This window comes from Pseudonaja textilis, chromosome 5 (assembly GCF_049901715.1).
Source record: "Pseudonaja textilis isolate UNSWEBS1 chromosome 5, rPseTex1.2, whole genome shotgun sequence".
Classification (NCBI taxonomy): Eukaryota; Metazoa; Chordata; class Lepidosauria; order Squamata; family Elapidae; genus Pseudonaja; species Pseudonaja textilis.
Window position 1 is genome coordinate 40257466 of NC_141994.1, and position 27487 is coordinate 40284952.

A 27487-nucleotide genomic window follows, 5' to 3' on the forward strand; every position below is an offset into this window, starting at 1 on the left:
CATCTACAGCAAAAGCTGTGTATGAGTTATATGAAATCTTGATGCTAAGACTTTAAAAAAATGAAGAAGAAAAATTAAATAATGTACCAGAAACAGACACATAAAATATAAGATATAAATGCAATTTTAAAAAGTAACAAAAAGGTTACACAATATCATCCCTACACGATTAGGAAATCTTATGTCTTCTTACAGAAATTCCTGCAGCAGAGCGTAACAGAAACAATTGATGATGAGAGAATTCTGATTTGCAAGCAGGAACTAAACTTCCTCTCTCTCATGATAATTTTGCTTTTATTAGGAGGTGATAAAGGTATGCCTATCCAAAACTTTATGTAGAAAGAGCAGTGGAAGAATACGGGAGAGGGGTTTTCAGATTCATTTGAACTACAAGGATATCATCAATCAGTAAGTTGGAAGTGACTGAATAAAAACAACATGTGAACAAAATCAACCAATCAGTAGCAGGATTTGTTTATTTAACACATTTACATAGTCAACCATCTTCTAGTCAACTCTAGGTGGCTCCAGAATTAATCTACTACTCTTGTCTCTCATCTTCATTCCTACACTTTTTGTGACAACAATAACCACAATGAGAATCAGATATATACATTGCAAGGCTTATACAGAATAACCTATTTGCTTTTTCTTTTTAGTGAATTATAAATTTAGAAACATATATTCATGCTATTATTTCTTCTTACCTATTTTCTCATTATACACTTGAATATTAAGAGAACAACTCTGAATTATTTGGAGAACAATACTTTTTCATGGACAAGTTCCTTTATACAGTATATTATTCTAACCATTGTAGTACAGCTGCAAAACATTTTTATTCACTAAATGAATCATCTTATTTGCAAGACTGGGAGAAAACAGATGGCTCCTCTCTTTATGCTTTGATTTTTAGCCATTTGAAATTCTTTCATCATTAGTTATACACAAGATATCTGTAAAATTAGCACATGTTAAAGAAAGGAACATTAATGAAAATCAAAATGTTCTAAATAGCTCTGGGGAAAAAAGTGAGAAAGAAAAGTGTCCAGAAAAAGTAAAGAAATTGCCATTTTGAACAGTTTATGTTGTAGTGCATTCTGTCCCTGCTGTATATCATTTCCTGTTCATCATCAGTAAAAACAGGAGGTATGTTTTACAGATGGGACTGTTGTGCATATCTAGATATGCATATGGTTTTAATTCTAGGTTCTAAGCAGCAGTGGCCACATTTGGGAGAAGAAAAGGTCATGCACAGTTTAACAGCACTGGAAGGAGTCTCCCCACCCCATCATCCCCTCCTAAAACCATTTACTATTCAAGTGAAGGTATAGGAATACTTTTCAGTCCAAGATAATTGCAAGAACATTCATTGGCAGAGTAAAATCTAACCTGTTTTAATACCAGTCCCTAAACATTACAGAGTTTGGATTGTCAAATAAAGGCTGCTAAGCAACTTTTTTGAGAATATAAGAAAGAAGGGAAGGAAGGAAGGCTCTTCCATAAACATTGATACCAACATGTTAACTTGTTAACCTTCCAAGTTGAAATGGATATGCTTTTTTAAAAAATTGTTTATTTTCCTTGATCATGTAATGGCAGTATCATTAGAAGCAAGGCAGAGTCAATCTGGACCAGGTTTCAGAGAAATTATACATGGTTGACATATCAGAAGCTGAGTTTCATCCATATGTTATGTGAATGAAAAATTACTAAATTAGATTTATACTAGGCTTGAGGTATACCATCAGACACTGTTGAACTGTTGTGATGCCCTGTCACATTGCTTCTTTAATACATTTTGTTTCTAGGATTAGAACTTAGAACTTCTGGTATAGAACATTCCATGTTAATCATCATCAGAGGCAATCCAAAGAATTGTGAAGTTTCTTTTGAACTAGACAATATAATACTAAACAACATAATCTGAACCAATGGATTAATATCCAAAAGAAGGGAAAGCCATAGATCAGCTCCAATGTAACATAAGAACAAATAATGTAAAAACAAACCTGTCAGAACAGACCAAGTCCAGCATTCTATTTTTTCACAGTAGCTAACCAATTGGCCCCGGAAGATGGTGATGAACACATACCCCTTATCCACTATTGTTTCTTTGTAACTACTATTTGGAGCTATGGTAATATTAAGTCTTCAAGACTAATAGCTTAGAAACCAAAGGAATTTAATGTTCTCTTAAACCATGTATGCATACTAATGGATATTAAAATCTTCTTGATAATGAATTGCATAGATTAATTGTGAATAAGAGTTTTCCTTTCTATTTCCTTTCAATCAGATTTACTGGAAGAAGTCTGGTTTTAGTTTTGGAAGGGAAGGAAAAAGGTTCTTTCTATTCTTTTTCAGGGTTTCTTAAAGACATAGTGGACATAAATAGAAGTGTTTGCCTCTTGACCATTTATAATGTGTTATAATGATATAATGACTAGTACAGTGATATAAAATCATCTATTAACAGTACTTCTGTGATGCATGCATAGGATTAAGGTGCATTGGCTTTTCCCAATCCATTATTACTGGCAACCAGTTAAACACTTCCCCTTCCCTCCCTCCCACCCTTCCCTCATGGATTTTATGAGAAAGAGAAATCCTGTCAACAGTGTATTGATGGCGTGGCACTCCTAAGCGCCAGATAAACCTCAATTGATGGCTTTATGTAGATGTTAAGCAGTTAAAAGAACTATGCAAGAGCCAAAGTATACTTGCCATGGAAACAGAAAAAGCTCTTTTTTGGAGAATGGCTATCTTCTGGAAACATTAGCAGCCCTGAATTCCTAGATACACATTCCAAGAAATTCCTTAGATTTAAGAATTATCTTATTATCAAACATCAAATATTAGTGTTTCCATTGGCAATTGTAAATCTCTCTCTCTCTCTCTCTCTCTCTCTCTCTCTCTCTCTCTCTCCCTCCCTCCCTCCCTCCCTCCCTCCCTCCCTCCCTCATACACACAGGAGATTGGCCTGGAGTATTTTCTTTCCTGCTTCTCTTTTTTCAGCTCCCATTTGATCACTACCTTTTGTTCTTTTCTGTTAACCTTGAAAGAAGGTTATGCTATATGCCATATTTAGATGGAAAATTGGGATGAAGGTATTTGTACATTATCCCTTTATACATTATCCCTTTAACATTAATACTATAGTGTGTTTCACTATAACTTACATGAAGATCCTTCAGATTTTTGAAATCTCCATCCTTTATTTCAGTTATTTTATTGTTCTGTAAGTCAAGTAGAGTAGTATCTGGGGGAAGATCTTTCGGAACTTCCTTCAAACCTATAAGGGGGCAGGGATGAAAGATTATTACAAGCAAAAGAATAAAGATACCTGAAAGAAGTTAATTATATTTTAGACTTTCAACTTAACCAAAACTACTGCAAACAAATATACACTAGACCTTATTATCTAAAAGTTATGAAAACAAATTCATATTCAATTTGTAATATAAATCATTGTGATCCTTTCTCTTTTTTTCTATGAGGAATTTCTGAAAGCACATACAGTTGAAATGCTATTCATATTGATGTGAAAGGATTAAGAAGCCAATCCTAATCATAGTTCCCAATTTCATTAATATTCTCAGATATTCATCGCTTTTTCATTTTTCACTATTGCTAACTAGTGGTTTATGCATGCATGCATGTAAAATAAATAAAAAAGTTAGGCAAAAATTTAAGTTCCATGTTCTAATTATGGTCAGTTAGAACTAGACTATAATTCTGTGCAACAATCTGTGGCCAGACTTGGAAACTTTCTCAATGTCATATTCTTCAGGTTTCACCAGACAAATGTTTGAAGAAAAGTCTTGTTTGGGTTCAGTTACTTGTCAAGATTAAATTGTATATAATTAGTATGGGCAGATCAAGAATTTGTTTAATTGGATATGTATCCTACTAAAATAAACTCTGAAATTATTTCTGTAATGATCACAATTTCAAAATGCATTTCAAAAAGGACTAATATGCTCACATGACTGATCACAATTTAAAGGCTCATTTTATTGGATTAATAAAAGCTAAACATATTTCTTGATTAAATATATGATTTTTATTATTTCTTTTGAAAGGCTATATTCAGGTTGCATGTGTTTGTGTATGTTTATGTGAATATGTGCATACGTATTTATGTGTTGTGTGAAGAATGTATTTCTACTTATCTATCTAAGCTTCAATACCATCAGACAGATTGCTTAAAATGTGCAGCCATTTTCAAATACAGTTTACATGGAATTAAAATTATTTCATACAATCTCACTTTATCCATAGTCTAAATGACCTATTGTATAGTCTTGTAGAATGTGTTCCTGGGCTCTATGTTATTATTGCATGACCAAAAAAAATAGGATCACACAACTATGGAATATAAAAATAGGGTTTTTAGTATTGTTTTGTAATAGAATAACAAATTGTAAAAAGATAATTGAAGTGACTTAACTTGTTGATCATCAATTTAACTTTATTTTAGCAGATTTATATCTCAAATTTTTTTTCCATCAAAAAGCCAGTATGGCATGAATGAATTTCCAGATGTCTCCCTTCTAGGCACTAAACACAGTTAAAGCAATTTATGTCAGAAGTTAACTATATCAAGTACATCATCTATGTAGCAATTTCTTTTGCAGTATTCCATATTTTCTTTTTTCCGGGATTCAAATTGCACAAAATATTTGAGTAAAGCTAATTTGTGATCAGTCATGTAATCAAGCTGAAACCTGTTATGATCTACTACATTATCTTTCAGCAGGCCCTTTGTTCTGGATGCCTTATATGATGCAGTATATTCTATCAAGGTATAAATTGCACTGATGAGCAAAAAAAGTGCTTAGAATATGAGATATGCTAATCCTTAATGGCATTTTTAAAGTTCCGATGTGCCAATCATTGTTGCATTTGGTGATAATGAATTAAAAATGTAATGATTGCTGCTGTATTAAGAAAGTATGATACTTTGTATTTAAAATATCTAATGTGGTTTATTATTTTTGCTTAATTATATGAAATATATCATTTTTGCAAATATTATCAAAATTAAATAGAATTAAATCAAAACTGTAACACTTCCAGATTCTTACTCGTCCCTTTTATCCAATACTTTTTCAGAGAAAGTAATTCACTGTTGGTTTCCTGCTGTTTAAACCACAAATTCCTTGCCTCTGTTTCAAAGCCTAAATCCTATAAATTGTGAGGCGGTAAAAATGAGCTGTGAACTTTGTCTTGGTTTTAATACCTAATGAGCATTTGATTTTTAAGGATTAAGATAAGACACCTTGCCACATATGTCATTTCTTAGCTGTCAGATTTCTTACAAACACAGGTTGAATAAATTTGTATAATTTAGCCTTTCTGGATTTTTATCAGCTTATGATACTGTACATGAAATAGATCCAACCTTAAGAAACCATGTGGCAATGATTGCTTTTCTGTAGCATTCCTCCATTTATTATTCACACATGACTCAGGCTTAGCCTAATGATCAATATATGTTGATTGTTTTTTTCTTTTATAGAATAAATTCTAACTGCCAATATATACAAAGTCTAACATAGTCATATTTCTAAAAGGGAACTTCTGAAAAATGAAGGAACTGGTAACATAGAAGTTGGAAGGATAATCATGAATATCAAATATTCCAGAACTGAAGGGTTATTTGAAAGTTCATTTAAAATCCCAATAACAGAAACTTAGAAGATAAAGAAATTAATATCAAGTCCAAGGGACTCCCAAGATGGTCAGTAGGCAGTGTGGTAAAGAAAGTATTAGAGAAAGGGATTTGTTTGCAAATGGTAACAAAAATATACAAATACTTGCAAAAAATACAAAACTAGAAGAAAATAGCAATGGATGCAAAACAGGATATTAAGAATATATTAAAATTAAAAAATCTTAAGTTTAAATAGTTTAAACATTTAAATACATCAGCTGGTGAAAATCAGATAGAAAGATGAAAGAAGTAAGTTTTCCAGAGAGGTTTTAAATATGAATATTTAGCTTTTTTTCCCCTGAAATACTGAAAACAAACAGAGCACTAGATTCATTCCAGATGGTATCCATCTGATAGTTCTGAAAGAATTCAACTATGAAATTGTTTATCTTCTAATAAATATACGTATCGTGTTGCTAAGAAGGCCTCCATCAGAGAAGAATGGGAAGCCAACATGATGGAAAACAGAGAATAAAAATAAATTATACATTCTTGCCAAAGGAACCATACAAATGGTTAGATTCCTCCTGTACTGGGAGTAATGCCTTTTAATGAACCAAAATGAGTGGTGAGCTGCAAAATTGCTATTCTTCTGGGGCCACCTAAATTCAAATAACCAATTGACTCTTACAAATACTAATTTGAGCAAATTCTTGAAAATAAGTCACTCAGAATGTAAGAAAAGTAAAGGTAAAGGTTTTCTCCGTCCAGTCATGTCTGACTTTAGGGCAAGTGCTCATTTCTGTTTCTTAGCAGAGGGAGCCAGTATTATCTGAAGATACTTCCATGGTCATGGGACCAGCGTGACTGTACATTGAGGTACACAGAACACTGTTATATTCCCATTGAAGTGGTAGTTATTTGTCTACTTGCATTTACATGCTTTTGAACTGCTAGGTGGGCAGGAGCTGAGGCAAGTAACAGGAACTCACGCTATTGTGCAACACTCAGGTCTCGAACCCAGAGCGTCAGTTTTCCAGCTACAAACTCAGCATCTTTAAGTTGCTAAACCATTGTGCCCCTAGAATCAGTGAATCAATCCGCCTTTGTCTATTTGAATGGAATTATAGCTGTGGATTCAATTAAAATATGATATTGTGGATGCAACAAAGAATTGGGAAATCTATGTGTACCCCTCCCCGTGTGTGTGTGTGTGTGTGTGTGTGTGTGTGTGTGTGTGTGTTTCCTTAAGACCAGTTATGAAATTTAATCTCCACTCAAATTGTTATACAGTTAAATCAGTACTTTCACTAACTACCAAATTTGGCCAACATGCAATTTAAAAAATATGTCTATGCAATTAACATGCAATGGAATAATATTTTACTAACTAATTGATTAGTTCAAGCACAATTTAAGCTTATACAAGAAGTGGTACTCAATATTTTGATGTTTGGCAATAATACCATTTTCTAGTTTTGTCAATTAGAAATGGAGAAATCTGCAGAGCAGCAATGAGCCTTGCTATAGCATAACAACTTTAATTCACTTGGAGTTTGGGGAACTTCTACTGCTGACTGCAAAGCTTTGCTGATGTGGGAAGAAAGGAAGGCAGATTTCCTATTTATTTAGCCCAGTAATTTGGAATAGAGCAACATATACTTAGGTATACGAGCAATGCATATCATTTGTTACAATTATAAAATATGTTGATGAATTGGGATATAATCTTTGAATCTTTGACAGGACATTTGAGCAGACAATCTGTGGAGCTCTGTCGTATCCTTTGGAATTACTTCTGGCAACACAGCTACCTAGCAGGCAACCTAACAATTTCCTCTTTTACAGTAAGGACAGTATTTATCTTAAGAATTCTATAAATATATGTAAATGGAACACTTCATTGAAATAAAACTATACTCAAAATTCCATAGCATCATTTGTAGTTACGTCAACCATTTCATTTTAAAAACATTAAAAAAACATTTTAAGAAAAAGTCAACTATGAATACAAGATAGATATATCCTTTAGAAGTTTGTGAAACCATCACAGGATTTTAAACCTACATATGTTTCTCTTATCTTTTGCATGCTAAGCTTTTTGATAAGCAAAAGAAGCATCTTAACTGCCTCTACTCAGGTATTTTCAGAACTGAAGAAAATATAATTCAGGCAATAATTCAGTGCAGATGAATATAGATAACGATTAATATACACCCATTTTTTCAAATGTTTATAAAACAATCCTTTAAAAGGTGTTGGATGAATGGTCTGATTCAGGTATTATCAAAAACATTGTATATGCATATACTATAAGTAAATCCAAAAATTATATCCAGAAATTCATAATGTGCTAAAAAAATTAGTATAGCCTACTGTTTAAATGTTTATGTAATTCTTATGATTCCAGTAGGAAATTTAAGAAAACTTGAAATTCCTTTTAAGATATAGGGCCAAAAGTCTTCAGTTAACACTCCTATTTTATTTTTCTATATACTGTTTATCACTTAAGAATGATGCAACTCATAATGTGAACACAAATACTAAACCAAAATTTTGTAATGTAGAAAATAACTTTCAAAGAGTTTTCAGTTCATGGCTTACTTTGTCGTCACTGCCTTTATATACGAAACATAGTAGGATTTCAGATTTATGGCATCAATATTTGACATTCAACTTGTTTTAGAAATGAATTATCAGGTGATGATGGCACTTCTTTTCAAGCAAGTGAACGATATAAAGATAAATTTCAATTTTTTGGCATCCTAAATGGTTGAGAATGACCGATGAATACAAATATTTCCTAACTTTCTGACAATTACATGATTTCTGTATAGCTATATAGCTATATTTCTACTAAATAGCCAAAGCCTCTGGAAAATGACCTCTTACATAACTTAAAGAAAGAAATATTAAAACATGATTAATGTGCTTACATATTAGAAACAGTTTGTAACTGGAATAAAGATCTGAAATGATGAGAAGACCTGAAGACAGAAAACAACTCAGGAGATAAAAAGCTATTTCCATTATACTTGCAACTTACTATAGTTGAAGGAAATTAGGAAAACTTTAAAATATAATGATATTATAGCCTTTAAATTCAACATTTTTCATTTGCGTTCTGATTATTTATTATTGATACATTGCACTGAATTGTTTTTCTTCTACCTCAGCCAGTCTTAAAAAATACATCTCCAACATGGGTAGAAAGAGGACAAAGTAGGTTATTAATGGTACATGAATAAATTGCAGTTAAACCAATGAATTATATGAAGTCCCCATTATCACATCTCCTTATTTAATTATATGATATCCCTTTTGTTCTTCATATGATAAGAAATAAAAGACAGGATAAAATGAATGGAAAGGGACTGGAAATCCAGGCCTTATTTTTCTACATGTTGATAAGATTATTCAACATAACATCACATATTTCAATTTATTTAGAGGAAATTCAATACATTGAACACAGCAGAATTCAAACTCATTTAAATCATCCAAAACAAGCATTTCATTCAACTTACCTAAATCAGAACACTGAACAACCCGGAGGTGGCACTGACAACGAAATGGGCATGTTGGAATAAGAGGATATCTTTCAGGTTCAGGCGTTCCAGATCCTGCTTCATCTTCAAGCATAAAATCAAACAAGCCTCTTTGATAAAATGGTTTGGCCAAGCAAAGTGGCAGGAATAGAAGAAAAAGGATAGCCAGTTTCATGATTTAGTTCATCTATTCAACAGAGCAGGAATGAATCTAGAAGTCAAAGCAAAAGTGTACAAGATGAAAACATAGTTTGGGTATCTTTTGCACATTTATCATTTAAGAAGCTTCTGGTGTCACAGTATTCTGGTGCCATTGTCCAGATGTCAAAAGTATCCAAAGGATCCAGTACTTTGTCAAACTGACAACAGATCATTGTGTTGTTAAAACCCAAACTGTACCTATTTCATACATGTGTGTGATGCCATAATGCATATACTAAGGAGGCAGGGCTTGTATTACAGCAGCATGATGCATCTTGTGTTATTTGACACCTTCTGACCCCATGCAAACACTTCCAGTTATGGTATTTCTGGTCCATCTGTTCTTGCATGATATTGTTATTATATCTTATATTATATAGCTTTCAGGTAGGGTTTGGATCTTAAAAATGTTCTTTATTGAATTATTTTAAAACATTTTTAGCATTGTGGGTTTTTTTCCTTTTAAATGAATAGAATGAAAGTAAAATGTGGGCATGTTTGTCTATCTATCCACATGTAAATATAATGAGGGGTTGTATTTTCACAATTTATACAAGAAACAGAGAACCATTGTAACCCAGAGTTACAAAAAGCAACATAGAGACAGTTATATAAGTGATTTGACTTACATTTAATTAATAACAGATGCCTTTACTAGAACAATAATGATGAATAAAAGTCATACAAACTTTCCATCTCTAATTTTTAGTCAACATAGAAACTGGACTGAAATCTTTTCCCCTTACATTTTATATTTGGATGATTATTCTGAAGATCTGAAACTGGGGTTCAAGTGGGTAAGATTGACTGGGGTTCAAGTGGGTGAGATTGGTTGACTGATTTTGACAATCAACAAAGTTATCAGGTAGTAATACCCTGTGAAAGGAAGTTTTAATTCTTAAAATGAACTTTATGTATCATTTTAAAGAGAAAAAATCTTCAGTTATCATAGTAGCACAAATTAACTTTAAGCTGATAAAATGGTAGGGTACTTAAATTAGTAATTAGGCAACTGATATTTCATTGAAGATTCAGGTCTTCTGGGGTGAATGATGCAAGAAGAAATGGGAGGAGCTGAAAATATTTCTATAAATAGAAATGTATCAACAGTAGAGACTTTCAAATTTCTAGGTATATCATATCACATGACCTAAAATGGACACCTAACATCAAAAACATCATCAAAAAAGCACAACAAAGAATGTTCTTTCTGCACCAACTCAGAAAGCTCAAACTGACCAAGGAGCTGCTGATACAGTTTTACAGAAGAGTTACTGAGTCTGTCACCTGCACCTCTATAACTGTCTGGTTTGGTTCTGCAACCCAACAGGACACACAGAGACTTCAGAGGATAATTAGGACTATTAGGACAGTTACTAACAATCTGCCTTCAATCGAGGGCTGTGCATGAGTCAAAAAGAGGGCTGTGAAAATATTTATAGACTCCTCACATCCCAGACATAAACTGTTTCAACTCCTTCCCTCAAAACGACGCTATAGAGCACTGTACACCAGAACAACTAGACACAAGGACAGTTTTTTCCCAAAAGCCATCACTCTGCTAAACAAATAATTCCCTCAGTACTGTTCAACTATTTACAAAGTCTGCACTACTATTACTATTAATCTTCTCATCACTCCTTATCACCCATCCTCTCCCACTTGTGACTGTATGACTGTAACTTTGTCACTTGTATCATTATGATTTATATTGACTAGTATGATTTGATTGCTTATTGTACCCTATGACTATCATTAAGTGTTGTACCTTATGATTCTGGACTCTTGATGAATGTATCTTTTCTTTTATGTATATTGAGAGCACCAAGATAAATTCTTTGTGTGTCCAATCACACTTGGCCAATAAAGAATGAAGAATTCTATTTGATATATAAAGCTCCTTTTGTATACTTAAATTGTATAAAAGAGCAAAAGCAAACAAAAGCCAAATCACAAAAAAGATTGATATCATTGTTATTGATATTAAAAAGTGAAGCCACATTCATTGCTCAATAAACAAATGAAATGAACACAAATGTGCACTGTTCTTAATACATTTTTAGAATAAAATATGTTGTCTTTTGTTATTTCATTGGATCTAATTTAGATGTGGCATGAATTCTGCCCTTTTATTGATCCTAATTAGGGTCAATAATTATTTATTAGCATAAGTCTTATGAGACAAATGGTTGACAATTGACAATTATTTCCCACATGAACACTGACATTATGAAAAGGAAAAATGTTCTTTGTTTGCGCTTTATATATAATTGTGGCATGAGACCTTGCTATTTGCCAAAAAGATATGAAAACTATATCTTATACCAAAAAACCGTCATGTCATTTTATTGAAATAGTAATTTACTAGGTGATCTATTTAATTATAGGAAAATTAGAGTGGAAGTAACAAAATTATGGAATTATATTTTCAGAAAAATCCTTGTACAGAGTAGGGAATGAAATCCAGCCAGGTTTTCCAGAGGTAGAAATTATTCAAGACTTAGAGAAATTTTTGCTTCTCTCTTAAGCTTTCCATAAATGGTTGCAGAGAATGAATCACAGAATGGAGAAAAGAAGGAAAAAAACTCCTTTCTACTTTGTGAAACATTGGATTATCCTCACGATTCCTTCCTACCTTTTGTTTCCATAATCATTTTATGGGAGAAAGGCAGGAGAGGAAAATGCCCCAAAATGACCTCTTAAGTTGCATTATGGGATATAAACTTCCACCCAGATCTCCCAGTTCAGTCCTAACACTCTAGAGCTAACTACCTCAACCCAAAGCTATGTAGATAGTTTAGATTGGAGTGTCCAGAAATTTTAGCCAATTTCCTTATTTTGCATTAGGGTATAGTGAATAAATATATATTTTTATTTCAAAAGAATATCAGGGGAATACATGTCTAGGGCATTAAAATTAAAATATATACTAAAATTGATGTTTTGGCATATAGACTAATTCATTCATTCTCTAATAGTAATCAAATATCATGACATTATAAAACAAAGGGGTGCTTTGAATTAGATGGTTTATACTTTAAAGGATTGTTTTCAATTAAAGATTAACTAATTTTAATTATTGGTTTGGAGGTATAAATGGTATATGAATATTACATTTAAATCACAACCAATTCTTATACATTATTAAAATGCTGTCTTTAAAAGCATTTTAATAATCTAATAATTAAACAAGGTCATTCTGCCCTTAACAATGGGCTTATCCTGCTTTATTCTTTAGTAACTGTAGAATCTTTCATCCATTTCTCCATGACTGCATAATGGGAGTGAGTCCCAAGAGCCTAATGAAAAATTCTTCTGCAAAAAATTTGAATAGGAAATTCAGAATAAACATGCATGGTTATGAAGAAACATATAAAGCCTTTGAATTCCTCAATCAACAAAAACTTCAAATGAATTATGAGAAACATATTTTGAAACAAGACATTACATTACTCTGAGCGCAGAGGTGGTACTGCATACTATATTTTGTTGTGGTATTTCTATCCAGAGTTTTAGATGAATCAGCTGTAGCCACAATCCTTGGAATAAATATTTAACTTAACTGACTGGTAGAAGACAATACTTTATCTTGCTTTTAGACAAGAGGAAACTACAGTTCTGTTTTACTTCAGAATTATCCTTTTACAATCATCCTTTGATAAAGTAAATGGATTTCAGCTGTAAATGGATTTCAGGTACCCCAAACTTACTAGGTATTTCTAACTGGTGAGTTAAATATGGTATTCTTCAGGATGCAGTCAGAGTCTTAGAGAAACACATGAATATCAATTTTCAGATGGAGTGAGTATCTGCTTTTACAGTTCTTTGCGTTTACCACTGTACAGCTCCGTTTGTCTTTAGTACTGTTCAGCTGAGAATTTCCCTGTCTAAAATATGTAATCACTACGAACGAAATATTCAACTTTAGAATGTTTTGAAGGATCTTTGATCCTATGAAGACTGGATTCCCCTTTTATTTAAAATAATCATTGGGAAGAAAAAGATTCCAGTTTTTCAAGTGCAAATATGAAATCTCACAGTTCTTTCATCTTACAATATCACCCACTCCAAACTCCACAATGCAAGAAAATCCACAGCTGCAAAATGCCTTAAGAAGCATTCTAAAAATAACAGCAACAAGGATCTCCCTAAAATGTAAAATATGGTCAGGAAATATAAAATGTTCTCAGTAATGTTCTCAAATATTACAACATTTCCCCCCACAACATTTCTCCCACAACTAAGAACTTTTCTTACACTCTCAGAAAGATTTTGCTTTTTAAAAGTGAAAATACATGCAGAACGATTATTAATGAAAGCCATACCTTTTCATCCAGGGATTTGCAACAGGCACTCTTGGAGCTGAGATGCAATTAACCGAAAAGAGCCAGGCAGAAGATCCTGCAGGTGTGGAAAGGAGGAGGGGTAGTTGAGTGAGGCGAGACTGTCACTTGGTAAGAACCCCTCCTGCTTCTTCTATTCCATAGCACAGTTAAAAAGCAATGTTTTCCTCAATGAAAAGACTCCAGGCTGCTGACACCCACAGTACATCATATGGTAATGATATGTCTCCTGAATTGTAGCCAGAAACTTTATCACCCCCCATTTTTTTTCCTTTTTCCTTTATTTCTTTTTCATGTGTTCAACTTCCTAAATACTTTTACAGATTAGCAAGAATAATGGGTGTCTTTTTTTTTCCTTCACCATTCCCAACTATGAACTTAATTTGAGGATTTTCTAGCCTTGGAGCATTTTTTCCCAGCTTTGAGTTATATATCAGAGGAAGAAACTTATTCAGAAAGGTTTTTTTTTAAAAAAAAAATATAATACTGAAAGAAGTGGATGATGAGTTAAATTTGACATGATATAGAATTACACTAGAGAGTAAATGCTAAGTAATAGATTTTCTTGCAAATATCTTTTCTATAATTACAATAAAGTAATTTAATAGGTGTTTATAAACTGTTTGGGACCATAATCCTATATCCCTTACTTCTACTGAATATATTTCTAGAATGATACTTCTCACAAATGATCACAAATGTATCATACTGCCAATTTTAAATAATACAATGTGTTATACTGACAATTTTAAATAACACAATAAGTGCACAATAGATATTTGCATGAACCAAATTCTAACATAGGCCCAGCAAAATCACATTTTTATTTCTTTATTTTAATTTGAAATGATACATATCATACCTTTTGATGATATATTGTAATGTGACTCTCTGAACTGCAAAACCTGTACTTTGCATGTGCCAGTGAGGATAACAATAATAATTGGCCTTTAAACTTACCCATAATTCCTGTTTTAGGGGGGTGGAAAGAGCCCAGTGTTGTTTGCTTCATAGCACACAGGACCAGGATTGAGAGCTAACTATCAAATAAATATATGGGACTTCTCTGGATTTTTACTTTCCTTGTATAAAATGAGTGGATTTGTGACTCTGTTTAGACTTGCACCATTCTCCATCCCTTCAGGCTGTATCCAGGTGTGAATGCTATCAGCTTAAGAGAGGAAGAGGGAGAGGTGTGTTATAAAACCTGGAGGTTTGGAATTAATAGTTCCTTTATTTGAATATGGTTAAAAGGAAACAAAAACTTCTTTAGGTTAAGAGGTTTATTCACATTTTACTTATATTGGTTCTGTCAGAGAAAACTGTTTTTTTATATTTTTATGTGGCTCTGCTTCCATTTCCTCACCCTTCCAAAGCATTTTAAGACAGTCATACAATTGTCACCTTGAAATATTAACATGCAGGCATCAATCAATGTTCCTTCCAACTATATAACAGAATAACAAAATAACAGAGTTGGAAATTATTCCATTTCAGACAAATGGTTGTCCAATCTCTTCTTAAAAACCTCTAGTGTTGGCGTACTCAAAACTTCTGGAAAAAAATCATTCTACTGATCAATTGTTCTAACTATCAGAAAAATTCTCCTTAGCTTAGTTTTCTCTTTAATTAATTTCCATCCATTGCTTCTTGTCCTGCCTTCGAGTGCTTTGAAGAATACTTGGTGGCAGTCCCTTAGATACTGGAACATTGCTATCATGTTCCCTCTATCCTTCTTTTCATTAAACTTGACATACTCAATTCCAATAAGAAGTCAAATATAATCCATCAGGGCCTTGAGTTGGCTTCTGAAATAACAAGAATCCATATTTCCACCCCATGTAGAAAAGGAAAACATTTGGTACATGCTATAACCATGATTATACATGCAATATGTCATCTAGGGGATGGGGTGGCATTAAATAGTACATAAAAATAGGGATTGGGAAGGAGGGTGAGATAATCAATGAAGAGAGAGGAGAAGGAAATTAACCAATGCAGGTTTTAAGGTTTTCATAGGAACTGCCAACATGTCTAGCATATGACTGGGTTTATTGACAAGACTCTAATAGAGGATGAAACCCCAAGCCCCTGAAACACCACTATCACAGATGTCAAAAAGGATGTGATGCTATTTGAGATTTGCCACTATGGATAATGAAGTGGAAACAGCACAATGGTGCTGATAACAGACACAAATGTGCTTGTGAAGGTGCCCCTAATGTTTCAGGATCACATGAATATAATATTTATTCTCCTTCTACTGATTTTGAGGTATTACAGGAGCTATAAGGAATTTGGCCCATATGGAGATAGAGATATTTCCATGATCTGACCTTGGAAAAAGAAGACATCTTTATCTAATTATCTGATCTGCTTAATATTAAAAGCAAGATCTGGTGTGTGCTCACCCATGTGTGCTGGGACCACAATCACATGTGATAAGCCCATCATCACTTTGGGTGCCACTAATTCATAAGTTGCTCTGGAACCTTCCCCCAGGGATAGATGTTGAAGTCACCCAAATGAAAAAAAAACTGGAATCTTCAACAGCATATCCAAAGTATCTTCCAGGGGATATAATGTTTCTCTATTCAGCTGTTACAATTAGGTGCAGCTTTTTAAGTTTGCCATGATTATGGCTGCAGCTCATTTTCAGCCTTGGGGTTATAATGACCAAAGGACCTAAAACCTGGGTGGACAAATTTCCAACAGGGCTCCCTTGTTGCTCTGTTGCCAGTTTTCAGATATAGAACAGAACAGAACAGAATAGACTACTTTATTGGCCGAGTGTGATTGGACACACAAGGAATTTGTCTTGGTGTAAATACTCTCAGTATACATAAAGAAAAGGTAGATTCATTAAGAATCAAGAATCATAACATACAACACTTAATGATAGTCATAAGGTACAATCAACAATCAAATCATACTAAGAAACAGTCAAAATAAATTGTAAGGATACAAGCAACAAAGTTACAATCATACAGTCACAAGTGGGAGGGGATGGGTGATAAGGAGTGGTGAGAAGTTTAACAGTAATAGTAGTGTACACTTTGTAAATAGTTGAACAGTGTTGAGGGAATTATTTGTTTAGCAGAGTGATGGCTTTCAGGAAAAAACTGTTCTTGTGTCTAGTTGTTCTGATGTACAGTGCTCTATAGTATCATTTTGAGGGAAGGAGTTGAAACAGTTTATGTCTGGGATGTGAGGGGTCTGTAAATATTTTCACAGCCCCCTTTTTGACTCGTGCAGTATACAGGTCCTCAGTTGAAGGTAGGTGGGTAGTAATTATTTGTTCTGCAGTCCTAATTATCCTCTGAAGTCTGTGTCTGTCCTGTTGGGTTGCAGAACCAAACCAAACAGTTATAGAGGTGCAGATGATAGACTCAATAATTCCTCTGTAGAACTGTATCAGCAGATTCTTGGGCAGTTTGGCATATTTACCCAACACTTTTTTTATATAAATTGGTACTATTCTATATACAGCTTCATTTACCAGGAAAAGCTGGACACCAAGATATTCCAAAATTCAATCACCCAGGCCCAAGATTGCATAAAAATGAAATAATAAATAAAATTGTGCCACATTTATTTTAAGGTTAATTAACTATCATTTCCCAATTTTGCTGTCTTTATTAGGTTAAAAAATGGATTCTAAATAAAGGATTTATTCCCCAGTAGTCTTTTCAAAACCATTTCAAGTATGCTTTGCAAGTAATAAGTAATATCACAGTAAACTATGTACAAAATGTTTCCACTAAGTATACTGGAGACAGCAGATTGGCTTTATATTGACGAAAATATTTCTTGGACCTCAAAGGGAAGGTTCAGTCTGTCTGGAAACATTTTATTCCTTCTTCTGTGAAATCATATCTGAAAAATTCTTAATCAAAAATGAAAACACAATGTGGACTTGTGTTTATAATTAAAATAGAGAGGATAGTTAAATTGAACCTACTTGCAATTCAGGTCTGTGTTTTAGTTCAGTAATGTCTTATATTTCATCAAATACAGATAGAATACAATTCTGCAATAAAGCTTTGCACAGCATTGACTAGTATAACTCCAGGGAATAATCTTGACTGGCCTTATATTTTACAAGATACTTTTATGTATTTTGCCTTTACAAATGAAAAAAAAACTTCTAACTTTTGTTTTATTCCGTCCTACTAATGAACAAAGGATTTTCCCCATGTTATAATAAAGACCTGACATATGAAAAGGTCTGCATCATATAGAGCAAAATTATTTGGGTTTTAGATTAATAATGTTGAACACAGGCAAGATGAAATTATCGTTTGATCATCACAATTCTATATCACATGAAATGTTATATCTTGAAAGTGTGACACAGTCTCTGAGGAAGCAGATTGTGACTTAGAAGTGTTCTGGACTCCCAAATTCTGCTTGATAAAGGTAAAGTCAGGTAAAGGCACTGACTAGTCATTCATTATAGCCATTCCCTAGAGTAAAAATATTTGGCTACTGCAACTCATATGGTTAGTTTACTGCAATGTACTGTATTTTAATGGGATAGGCGCAGTGACTCAGTGGCTTAAAAGATGTCAGAGAAGTTTATACTCTGGCAGTTTGAGTCCTACCCCTATATGACAGAATGAGCTCCTGTCACGTGCCTCAGTTCCTGCCAATCTAGCAGTTTGAAAACATGTAAAGGAAAGTAGATAAATAGGTACCACTTTGGTGGGAAGGTAACAGCATTCCATATTTTGCCATATGCTTTGTGCTGCAGCATGATGTCACGCTGGCCAAATGACTACAGAAATAGCTTTGGACAGCACAGGTTGAATGGCTTAAAGAAACAGATGAGCACGATCCCCTAAAGTTGGCTGTGATTAGCAGAGTAAAACCCATAGGAACTCCTTTTCCTACTTTCCATCTTTGAAGACTATATATTTGGTTCAAAAGTCTGATTGATTATTGGTTGCTATGTTTTGAATAAACTCCATCATTATTTGGAATAAACTCCATCTTTACTGGTCTTCTATGTATGAATTCTTCAGGCCCAAGTGCATTGTTTTTAGTCACTACATCTAATTAACTGGGCTTCCTATTGCTAGGACAAGGTCTACAGGGTATTCTGAATGTTTAGCATTTAAGAATACAATATGCCCTTGGTCTGGCATATTTCAGATATGTTAGAACCATAATTCTCAAAATTTGTATCCAGAATAGCTAGGAATAATCACTGCTACATATTTAAATATACTACAACCATGTGAGATGATCTGGAAATAATTTTATAAAGAAATGAGAAAAGCACAAACAACATTTTCTGAACAATTCTTCACATTTCTTTTCTCTGGATCATTGATAATTTTTAAAAAAGAACCCAAATAATATTATATTGTGTTGCACATCATCCATAGTTTGAAGGAACTAGCAAGGAAATAATCATAGGTAGAAAAAGCTAGATAAACATCTATTATGTAATATAACTATAATGGCGTCTAGGAAACGGATGCACAAAAAAAAAGTGATAAACCAACCGATACACTGTTTGTAAATCTATGAAGGAGGAGGATGTTTTTATGTTTTATGTTGTATGTTTTATGTAGTTTTGTTTGTTGTTAAAATCAATAAAAAAAATTTAAAAAAGCTAGATAAACATCAACTGTCTTGAACAAATAAGATCAATATTGAGTTCTGGCCATCAATTTCCTGTCAATTTTCCCACTAACTACCCAAAAGCCTCATTATATCATAACAAATGAAAATTTGTCTCATATTTTCAAGCTGTAATTGTACCAATATTTGAAGTAACAGAATGGATCTAGCCTTCCAACATTTGTCCAAGAAGACCAGAAGCAATGGATGGAAACTAATCAAGGAGAGAAGCAACCTAGAACCAAGGAGAAGTTTCCTGACAGTTAGACAAAATAATCAGTGAAACAACAACTTGCCTTCAGAAGTTTTGAATGCTCCAGCATTGGAAGCTTGTAAGAAGAGATTGGACAACCATTTGTCTGAAATGGTATAGGGATTCCTGCCTAAGCAGGGAGTTGGATGAGAAGAATTCCAAGGTTTTTTCCAATACTGTTATTCTGTACCTACAAAAGTTTTACAGGAATTATTCCTAATGCAGAATATTTCTCTAGAGAAATGTAATCCCAGCATTTATGAAGGGCTGTTACTATACTACAGCTGTCAAAATTAGGTAAGTTTTAAATTACATTTGACCTGTATACATTTGACCAGTGTAGGAGAAGCTCATTTATTTTACTGATATTTCTTCACAGATTTTTGATTATATTCTGTACTGAAGATAAGAGCACTGGCAGTGAATTTAATAATTAAGCAAAACAAATATTCACAGAAGTTCACAGCTGGATAACTTTTGAGTTGAATTCTTCCACATTTGGAATACTGTAGCTAGTTGAGGGGGAATTCTGGGAGTTGAAGTCCACTGTCTTCAAGCTGCCATGGTTGAGAAAACCTCGAATGCTCTATCTTGATCTCTTATTCCTTACATCAGGACTGTCAAACTCGCAGCCATAGGATGGATGCATCACATGCTGGCCACACCCATGCCCAGTTTAACGAAGGGGGGGAAAGTCATGACATGTCATGTGACGCTGCTGTGATGATGCAAGTTTGACACCCCTGCTTTACATTGAGTAGATGTGTGTTATTCTGCTAGCTGGCAGGGGAATTTTGGGAGTTGAAGTCGACCCACCTTCAAGCTGCTGAGGTTGAAAAACATTGGAATACTGTATCTTGATATCTCTTTCCTTATGTTGAGTAGATTATAAGTCCAGAGTACTAAATCAATAAAGAAAACAAAAGCACCAAAAGCAAGCGTGAAATTCCCAAATAATCTAATCATTAATAAATGGATGTCTTCTTGTTAATTATTATTTTTTTATCTTCTGTACATATTCATGACTCATATCCAAAGAGACTTGATTTGGATGATCAGCTTAACTATATTAAAAAATAAATCTTCGGTCATCATCAAATCTGACTATTTTGGTAGTCTATATGTTTTGTAGATAACATGGAAATCATTCCACAGCATTATTTATTGTATCTAAATAAATTTACTTTTTAATATTCCCCCCATAATTCTTTACAATAGTATAAATGAATAAATGACCCCACAGAAAATTCTGGAGTGTAAACCAAAGTGATAATTACACTGATTAATATCAAAGCTTATTAATTAAAATATAGTCAAACATTTTGTTCTTAATAATTTACTGTAAATAAATTGCACAAATTGGATGAGAGAATTGTATAATTTATTTCTAATTCATTTTTGCTTTTTTTCATTTCATTTCATTAATTCTTTTTTTTTTCCTGAGAAAGAGTAAATCCATACCAAATTCTTTACAAAGTTATGGTTGGCTGTTCCTTTGCTTTGCTTGTAGCTTTTTTGATTTAGTACTGATATATTTCCTGTTGAACTTGCTTATTGCAATTATTTCATAATCTCATGTTGTAGCAGGTTTACTATATCATTAATTCTATTAATATGGATATTTCACTATGCAGGATAATAAAACTCTAATGAAAAAGTCTACATTCTAACTCATTTAGTAAACTAGTCAAATAGTCATCAAAATGAATGTTAGCATTTTTAATGAAACAGTGGGATTCCCATGAAATGTATTGGTAGGTTTTTGTCAGGGACTGGAAAAAAAACAGAAATGTGGTATGGTGCTCATAGCCGTGCAAATTATCACTCTAACACTGTTTATTTTGTATAGAGGTCCTGGGCTGTTCAGAGATTCAATGTTCATGAAATGCATATTCTGACTTGTGTCTGGAAATTATCTAGTGCTTGAGCTATTATCACATAACATATGCCATCTTAATTTAATAGTTCATTGGTAAATAGACTGTTATCAAAAGTATAAATCTCCAAACTATTCAGATTATAGCTAATCAAGAAAATATTTTAGTTCTTATCCAAGAGCTGCACAAGATTTTTTAATAAAAATTCACCAAAATTCAATGTAATGCTGCTAACTATAGACCATTCTTTTAAGTGTTGATATGTCCATTCTTTCCCTTACACTTTTAAAGTGTATCCATAGATGAAGACAAACAGAAGTTTTGACTGGCAACCGTTTCAGTCACAGTCATTAAGTAAAATAGACACATATTATGAAAAGTAAATGATTAAATTTACTTTATCAAGTTTTCCTGCTGGTAAAGGAACAATCTTCATTATTTCTCTTACTCTTATGCATCACCTCCTTAACCCTTTATATAATTTTATCAAGGTTGACTCAGCCTTCCATCATTCTGAGGTGGATAAAATGAGAACCCAAACTGCTGGGGGCAATATGCTGGCTCTATAAACTGCTTAGACACAGTTGTAAAGCACTGTAAAGCAGTATATAAGTCTAAGTCCTATGCTTATTGCTATTTGCTAAGACAAAGCTATTATGATATTATGGCTGCTGCCAGTCTTGTTCCTTGGGTTGCTTTGATAAATGTGAAAACTGTTATGTTATTTTTTATTTTTCATTTGAAATTATTCATATATATGTACAATATAGGAATAGGGAATGCATTGCTGAACTTAAACAAGATATTTTCATTAATAAACACTACTAGTGTATAATCATGAGCAGTTATTTATTTTCAGTGCATTAGAGCACTTCTGTGATTGTGTTAGTATTTTCTTTACTATTATTTTCCTTGATCACAGCATGATGGGAATCCAATTTCATACAGCCAGAATAAAAGCAATACTATATTTTAATGTAAGGTACAGAGCCTTACATTCCCAGATTATACAACTGTTATGTCAGAAATACCTATTTGCTTTTTTTTTTCTAGCAAGCTTTGGGTTTCTAGCTTATCCAAACTTTGGTCCCAAAGATTTCATTTATTGTATTTCTTGGTTAGGGTTATTTCCTACCTTTACTCCAGTAGTTTAATGGGATATTCTGGGCATTCCTTCTTCCAAGGCTTGCTCATCTCTCTCTTGAAATACAGAGTTTATGTGGGAAAGACAAGCATACAGTCAACATGCAGTCCAGTTCAGTTGGTGATGTTCTTAATAGGGATTGCTCCAAAAGAGGAGCAGGAATCTCAGAACAATTTATGTACCAGATCCTTCATGAAAATATTAAACCAAGAATTCAGGAAGCACCAAATATGCATGGAACATGAAGAAATGCAAACAATCTAACTCTTTGCAACTGAAAAGTGCAAAGAGTTGGAGTATTACCTCTTTAAAGAACATCTAAAGCATCATTGATGTGTTAAGGAAAAAACAGCAATAGCTCAGAGCCAGGCTAGATGAATTCATTTAACTGAATGAATTCATTACATCTTTGCTATTTCTCTTGTGAATTGAGCAGGAGCAGCAAGAATAGCCTTGCATTCTCAAGGGAAAAACAAAGTTATGCAGCAAAATTTTGCCCTCTTGAGATACAATCCTCAGGATAATTACTGCTGGAAATGAAAAGTTTAAAAGTAGATCTAAGAAATCAAGAGAAGAAATATACTGGTCATTAACTGTAAGAATTAAGTATCATATCCTGGCCATAGGAATCAGATAACAGATAATCAGAGTTGGATGAGACCTTATAGGTCATCTAGTCCACCACCACCCCAAGCAGAAGACCCTACACCATTTCTGACAAATGGCAGTCCAATCTCTTTTGAAGGTCTCAAGTGATGGCACTCCCACAACTTCCGAGGGCAAGCTGTTCCATTGGTTGATTGTTCTCACTGTCAGAAAGTTTCTCCTTATTTCCAGGTTAAATCTCTCCTTCTTCAGTTTCCATCCATTATTCCTTGTCTGCCCTACAGGAGCTTTAGAAAATAGCTTGACCCCTTCCTCTCTGTGGCAGCCTCTCAGATATTGGAAGACTGCTATCATGTCTTCCCTGGTCCTTTTCTTCACTAGACTAGCCAGGCCTAGTTCCTGTAACTGTTCTTCATATGCCTTAGTCTCCAGTCAGGAGTGGGATTCTGCCAGTTCGCACCTATTCTCTAGAACCGGTTGTTAACATTCTAAGCAGTTCGGAGAACTGGTTGTTAGAAGAAATTACTGGCCTAATCCTGTAAGGAAAGCAGGAAGGAAACATTCTGGTGTTGCTTACAGAAACTGGCTCTCCATTAACCTTTATTACATTCTTGGCAGGACTAGAACAGGACTGGAACTTCTCTGGAGTTTTTTTTCCCCTCCTTTGCTGGTACTTTGCTTTTGTGGAGTGACCATTTAAAGTTACAATGACACTGAAAAAAGTGACTTATGACCGTTTTTCACACTTATGACTGTTGCATCATCCCCATAGTCATGAGAGGCCAGGTGAAGAGATGTGTGCCTCTATGTGAGTGATATTGAGTTGACCACATCCAGCCAATAACAGGACCACCAAGCCATGTCCACCCAGTCACATGACCACCAAACTATGCCCACCACCTAAGCCACAGCCACAGAACCGGTTGTTTAAAAAATCGAATCCCACCCCTGCCCCTAATCCTCCTGGTTGCTCTTCTCTGCACTTTTTCTAGAGTCTCAACATCTTTTTATAATTTGGTGACCAAAACTGGATGCAGTACTCTAGGTGTGGTCTTACTAAGGATTTATAGAGTGACATTAGTACCACACTTGATCTCGATTGAATCCCTCTGTTAATGCATTAGCTTTTTTGGCGGCTGCTACATACTGCTGGCTCATATTTAGCTGATTGTCCATGAAGACTCCAAGATCCCTCTCACAGTTACTGCTATTGAGCCTGGTTTCACCCAGTCTATATGTGTACTTTTGGTTTTTCTTGCCCAAGTGTAGGACTTTACTTTTCTCTACATTGAATTTCATTTTGTTAGATAGGGTCCATGTTCTAGTCTGTCAAGATCCATCTGGATCTTGAGCCTATCTTCTTGGGTGTTAGCTATTCCTGCCAGCTTAGTATCATCTGCAAATTTGGTAAGTTCCCCTTCTATTCCCCCATCTTTCGTTAATGAGATATTGAAGAGTAATGGGCCTAAAACAGAACCTTGTGGCACCCCAGTTGATGGTGGCAGCAGTTAGAGTAGATATTTTCTTGATCATCACTTTTTTAATGTAATGAATACATTATTTCTAATTGATCACAATAATAACAGCCATTGTAATCCTATTAATATGTGCTTCTGTGGACTAGGAACATCTCTTGGGGAAAACTATGGAACATTGCATAGGAATGCAACATGTGGAAATAATTAGTTCCTTAGGTGACAGATGGGTGGAACTGAGATGAGAACCAGCAGAAAAAGTAATTAGATTATCTGTAGCCATATATGACTGAGAATAACTGGTGAGTATTTACTTAGAAAAAAAGACTGCTTGTTTTCTATATGAAACTTAAGAATCAGTTAATTGGTGTATATTTATATGGAAACAGGATGATTTGTTTGATTGTTTATCATGAAATGCAAGGACAATAAGAATTTTTAAATGGACAAAATTATTTCATTACTACAAAGAGTGCTGTTAGGAAAAATTGACCTTGAAGTAAAGGAAAATAGAACAACATGGAGTGAAAGTGAAGAGTTGGACAAACAGGAGATAGGGAAAAGGATGTTAGTGGAATGATGAAATAAAAGGGATTGTAAGCAATTGGGGCTATAAACACATCTTTCTCTATGCTTATAAACTGGAACTACTCACTCAGATAGCACAATAAAAATAGGGGCAGAATGTCCCAGACTTCTAACCCTTCTACATGGTCCAGTAAGATACCATGGGAAATGGTACTGAATACTGTGAGTCTGATAAGACAAGAAGGGCACACTCAATATTCAAGTTGCAGCAAAGATCACTGACAAGGAACAACCAGTTTCATTTTCGTGGGGGTTGTGCTTACAGCCCAACACTGTGCAGGATGTTTGGCATTAGCCAGAGAATACCAAAATTGGCAAATTCGCCACTGGAGCCCTATGCTCTTCACAGATGAAAGCAGGTTCACACTGAGCACATGTGACAGACGTGATGTGATGACCTGTAGTCTCTCAAAATAACCCAAAACATACATTAAAGTCCAGTAAGGCCTTCAACTTAACTTCACTGTTTTATTAGGCACAGTTTAAAGTCACAAAAGTAAGTAATGAGGCAAAAAGAAAACTAAAACAAACCACATTGATGAGAGTTCCGAAGCAAGCCAAGATAACTAATTATAAACTCCAGGAAAATAACCGAGAAGAGTCCATGGGAAGAACGCCAGCAAAGATAAACCTCTTTCAAAGTAAACACTAAACTTTGACTCCAGCAATTCTGACTGTGCAGTTACAAACTTATATACATATCTCCCAGCTGCAAGCCACGAGGAGGATCATAGTAATCTCTTCCTGAATAGACCTCGCTTTTCCCTGATCCTCTCCTCCCTGCGTGACCTAGGATGGATAGGGGATGGGCCTGGATCCTCCTCTGATTGCTTAGCCAGCCTCTGCAGTTCCCCAGCCTCCTCCTCCACCTCTGGAGCCACACTCCCAGTCCCTGTTGGCTGTTCCTCTCTTCCTCAGAGTCAGTCTCCACCAGGGGCATGACACGTGACAGGGTCTGGAGAAGCCATGGAGAATGTTCTGCTGCCTGCAACATTCTCCAGCATGACCGGTTTGGCAGTGGGTCAGTAATGGTGTGGGGTGACATTTCTTTAGGGGGGCGCACAGCCCTCCATGTGTTCGCCAGAGGTAGCCTGACTGCCATTAGGTACCAAGATGAGATCCTCAGACCCCTTGTGAGACCATATGCTGGTGTGGTTGGCCCTGGGTTCCTCCTAATGCACGACAGTGCTAGACCTCATGTGGCTGGAGTGTGTCAGCAGTTCCTGCAAAATGAAGGCATTGATGCTATGGATTGGCCCGCCTGTTCCCCAGACCTGAATCCAATTGAGCACATCTGGAACGTCATGTCTCACTCCATCCAACAATGCCACATTGCACCACAGGCTATCCAGGAGTTGGGGGATGCTTTAGTCCAGGTGTGGGAGGAGATCCCCCAGGAAACCATCTGCCACCTCATCAAGAGCATGCCCAGGCATTGTAGGGAGGTCATACAGGCATGTGGAGGCCACACATACTACTGAGCCTCATTTTGACTTGTTTTAAGGACGTTACATCAAAGTTGGATCAGCCTGTGGTGTTTTTTTTTTCACTTTAATTTTGAGTGTAACTCCAAATCCAGACCTCCATGGGTTGCTAAATTTGATTTCCATTGATAATTTTTGTGTGATTTTGTTGTCAGCACATTCAACTATGCAATGAACAAAGTATTTAATAAGAATATTTCATTCATTCAGATCTAGGATGTCTTATTTTTGTGTTCCCTTTATTTTTTTGAGCAGTGTACTTTGCAGCCATTATAAATTGTTGGTTGGCTTTAACTGCTATCTTTTATTAAATTAGAAATGAACAGTCCACCAATTGTTGCATTAAAAAATAAATAATAGATCTTTTTCAGCTCTGCAGAATTTTTTGTAATAATTTCTGACCAGAATTGTACACAATGTTCTAAATATAGTTTCACTATGGATTTGTATAATTTCGTATGACAGTATACAGGTAGTGTTGTTTTTAAATGCTTTTCTAATCATTCCCAATCTGTTTGCCACATATATATCAATAATTTCATCTATGTATTCATTATAATCCCTAATAATCACCAATTGAAACTTCATCAGTATATATTTGTTGGGTATTTTTGACTTGTGTGGTTTTTTTTAATTTACTTCTTTGCCTTGAGTTTTATTTTTCATTCTAATGCTTTAAGT

At 34.5% G+C, this 27487-nt stretch overlaps 1 protein-coding gene across 1 annotated transcript in view; it reads right to left on the reverse strand.

The window, feature by feature from the left end:
* DCN (decorin) overlaps positions 1-14158 on the reverse strand; it is a 29687-nt gene extending 15529 nt beyond the window's left edge. Inside the window, exons 1-3 of the mRNA XM_026698825.2 lie at positions 13734-14158; positions 9187-9418; positions 3183-3295 (exon numbers count right to left, since the gene is read on the reverse strand). Coding sequence (XP_026554610.1) covers positions 3183-3295; positions 9187-9382 — 309 coding nt within the window. The 5' untranslated portion in view covers positions 9383-9418; positions 13734-14158. The remainder of the gene's footprint in view (positions 1-3182; positions 3296-9186; positions 9419-13733) is intronic.
* Between the last annotated feature and the right edge of the window lie 13329 nt (positions 14159-27487).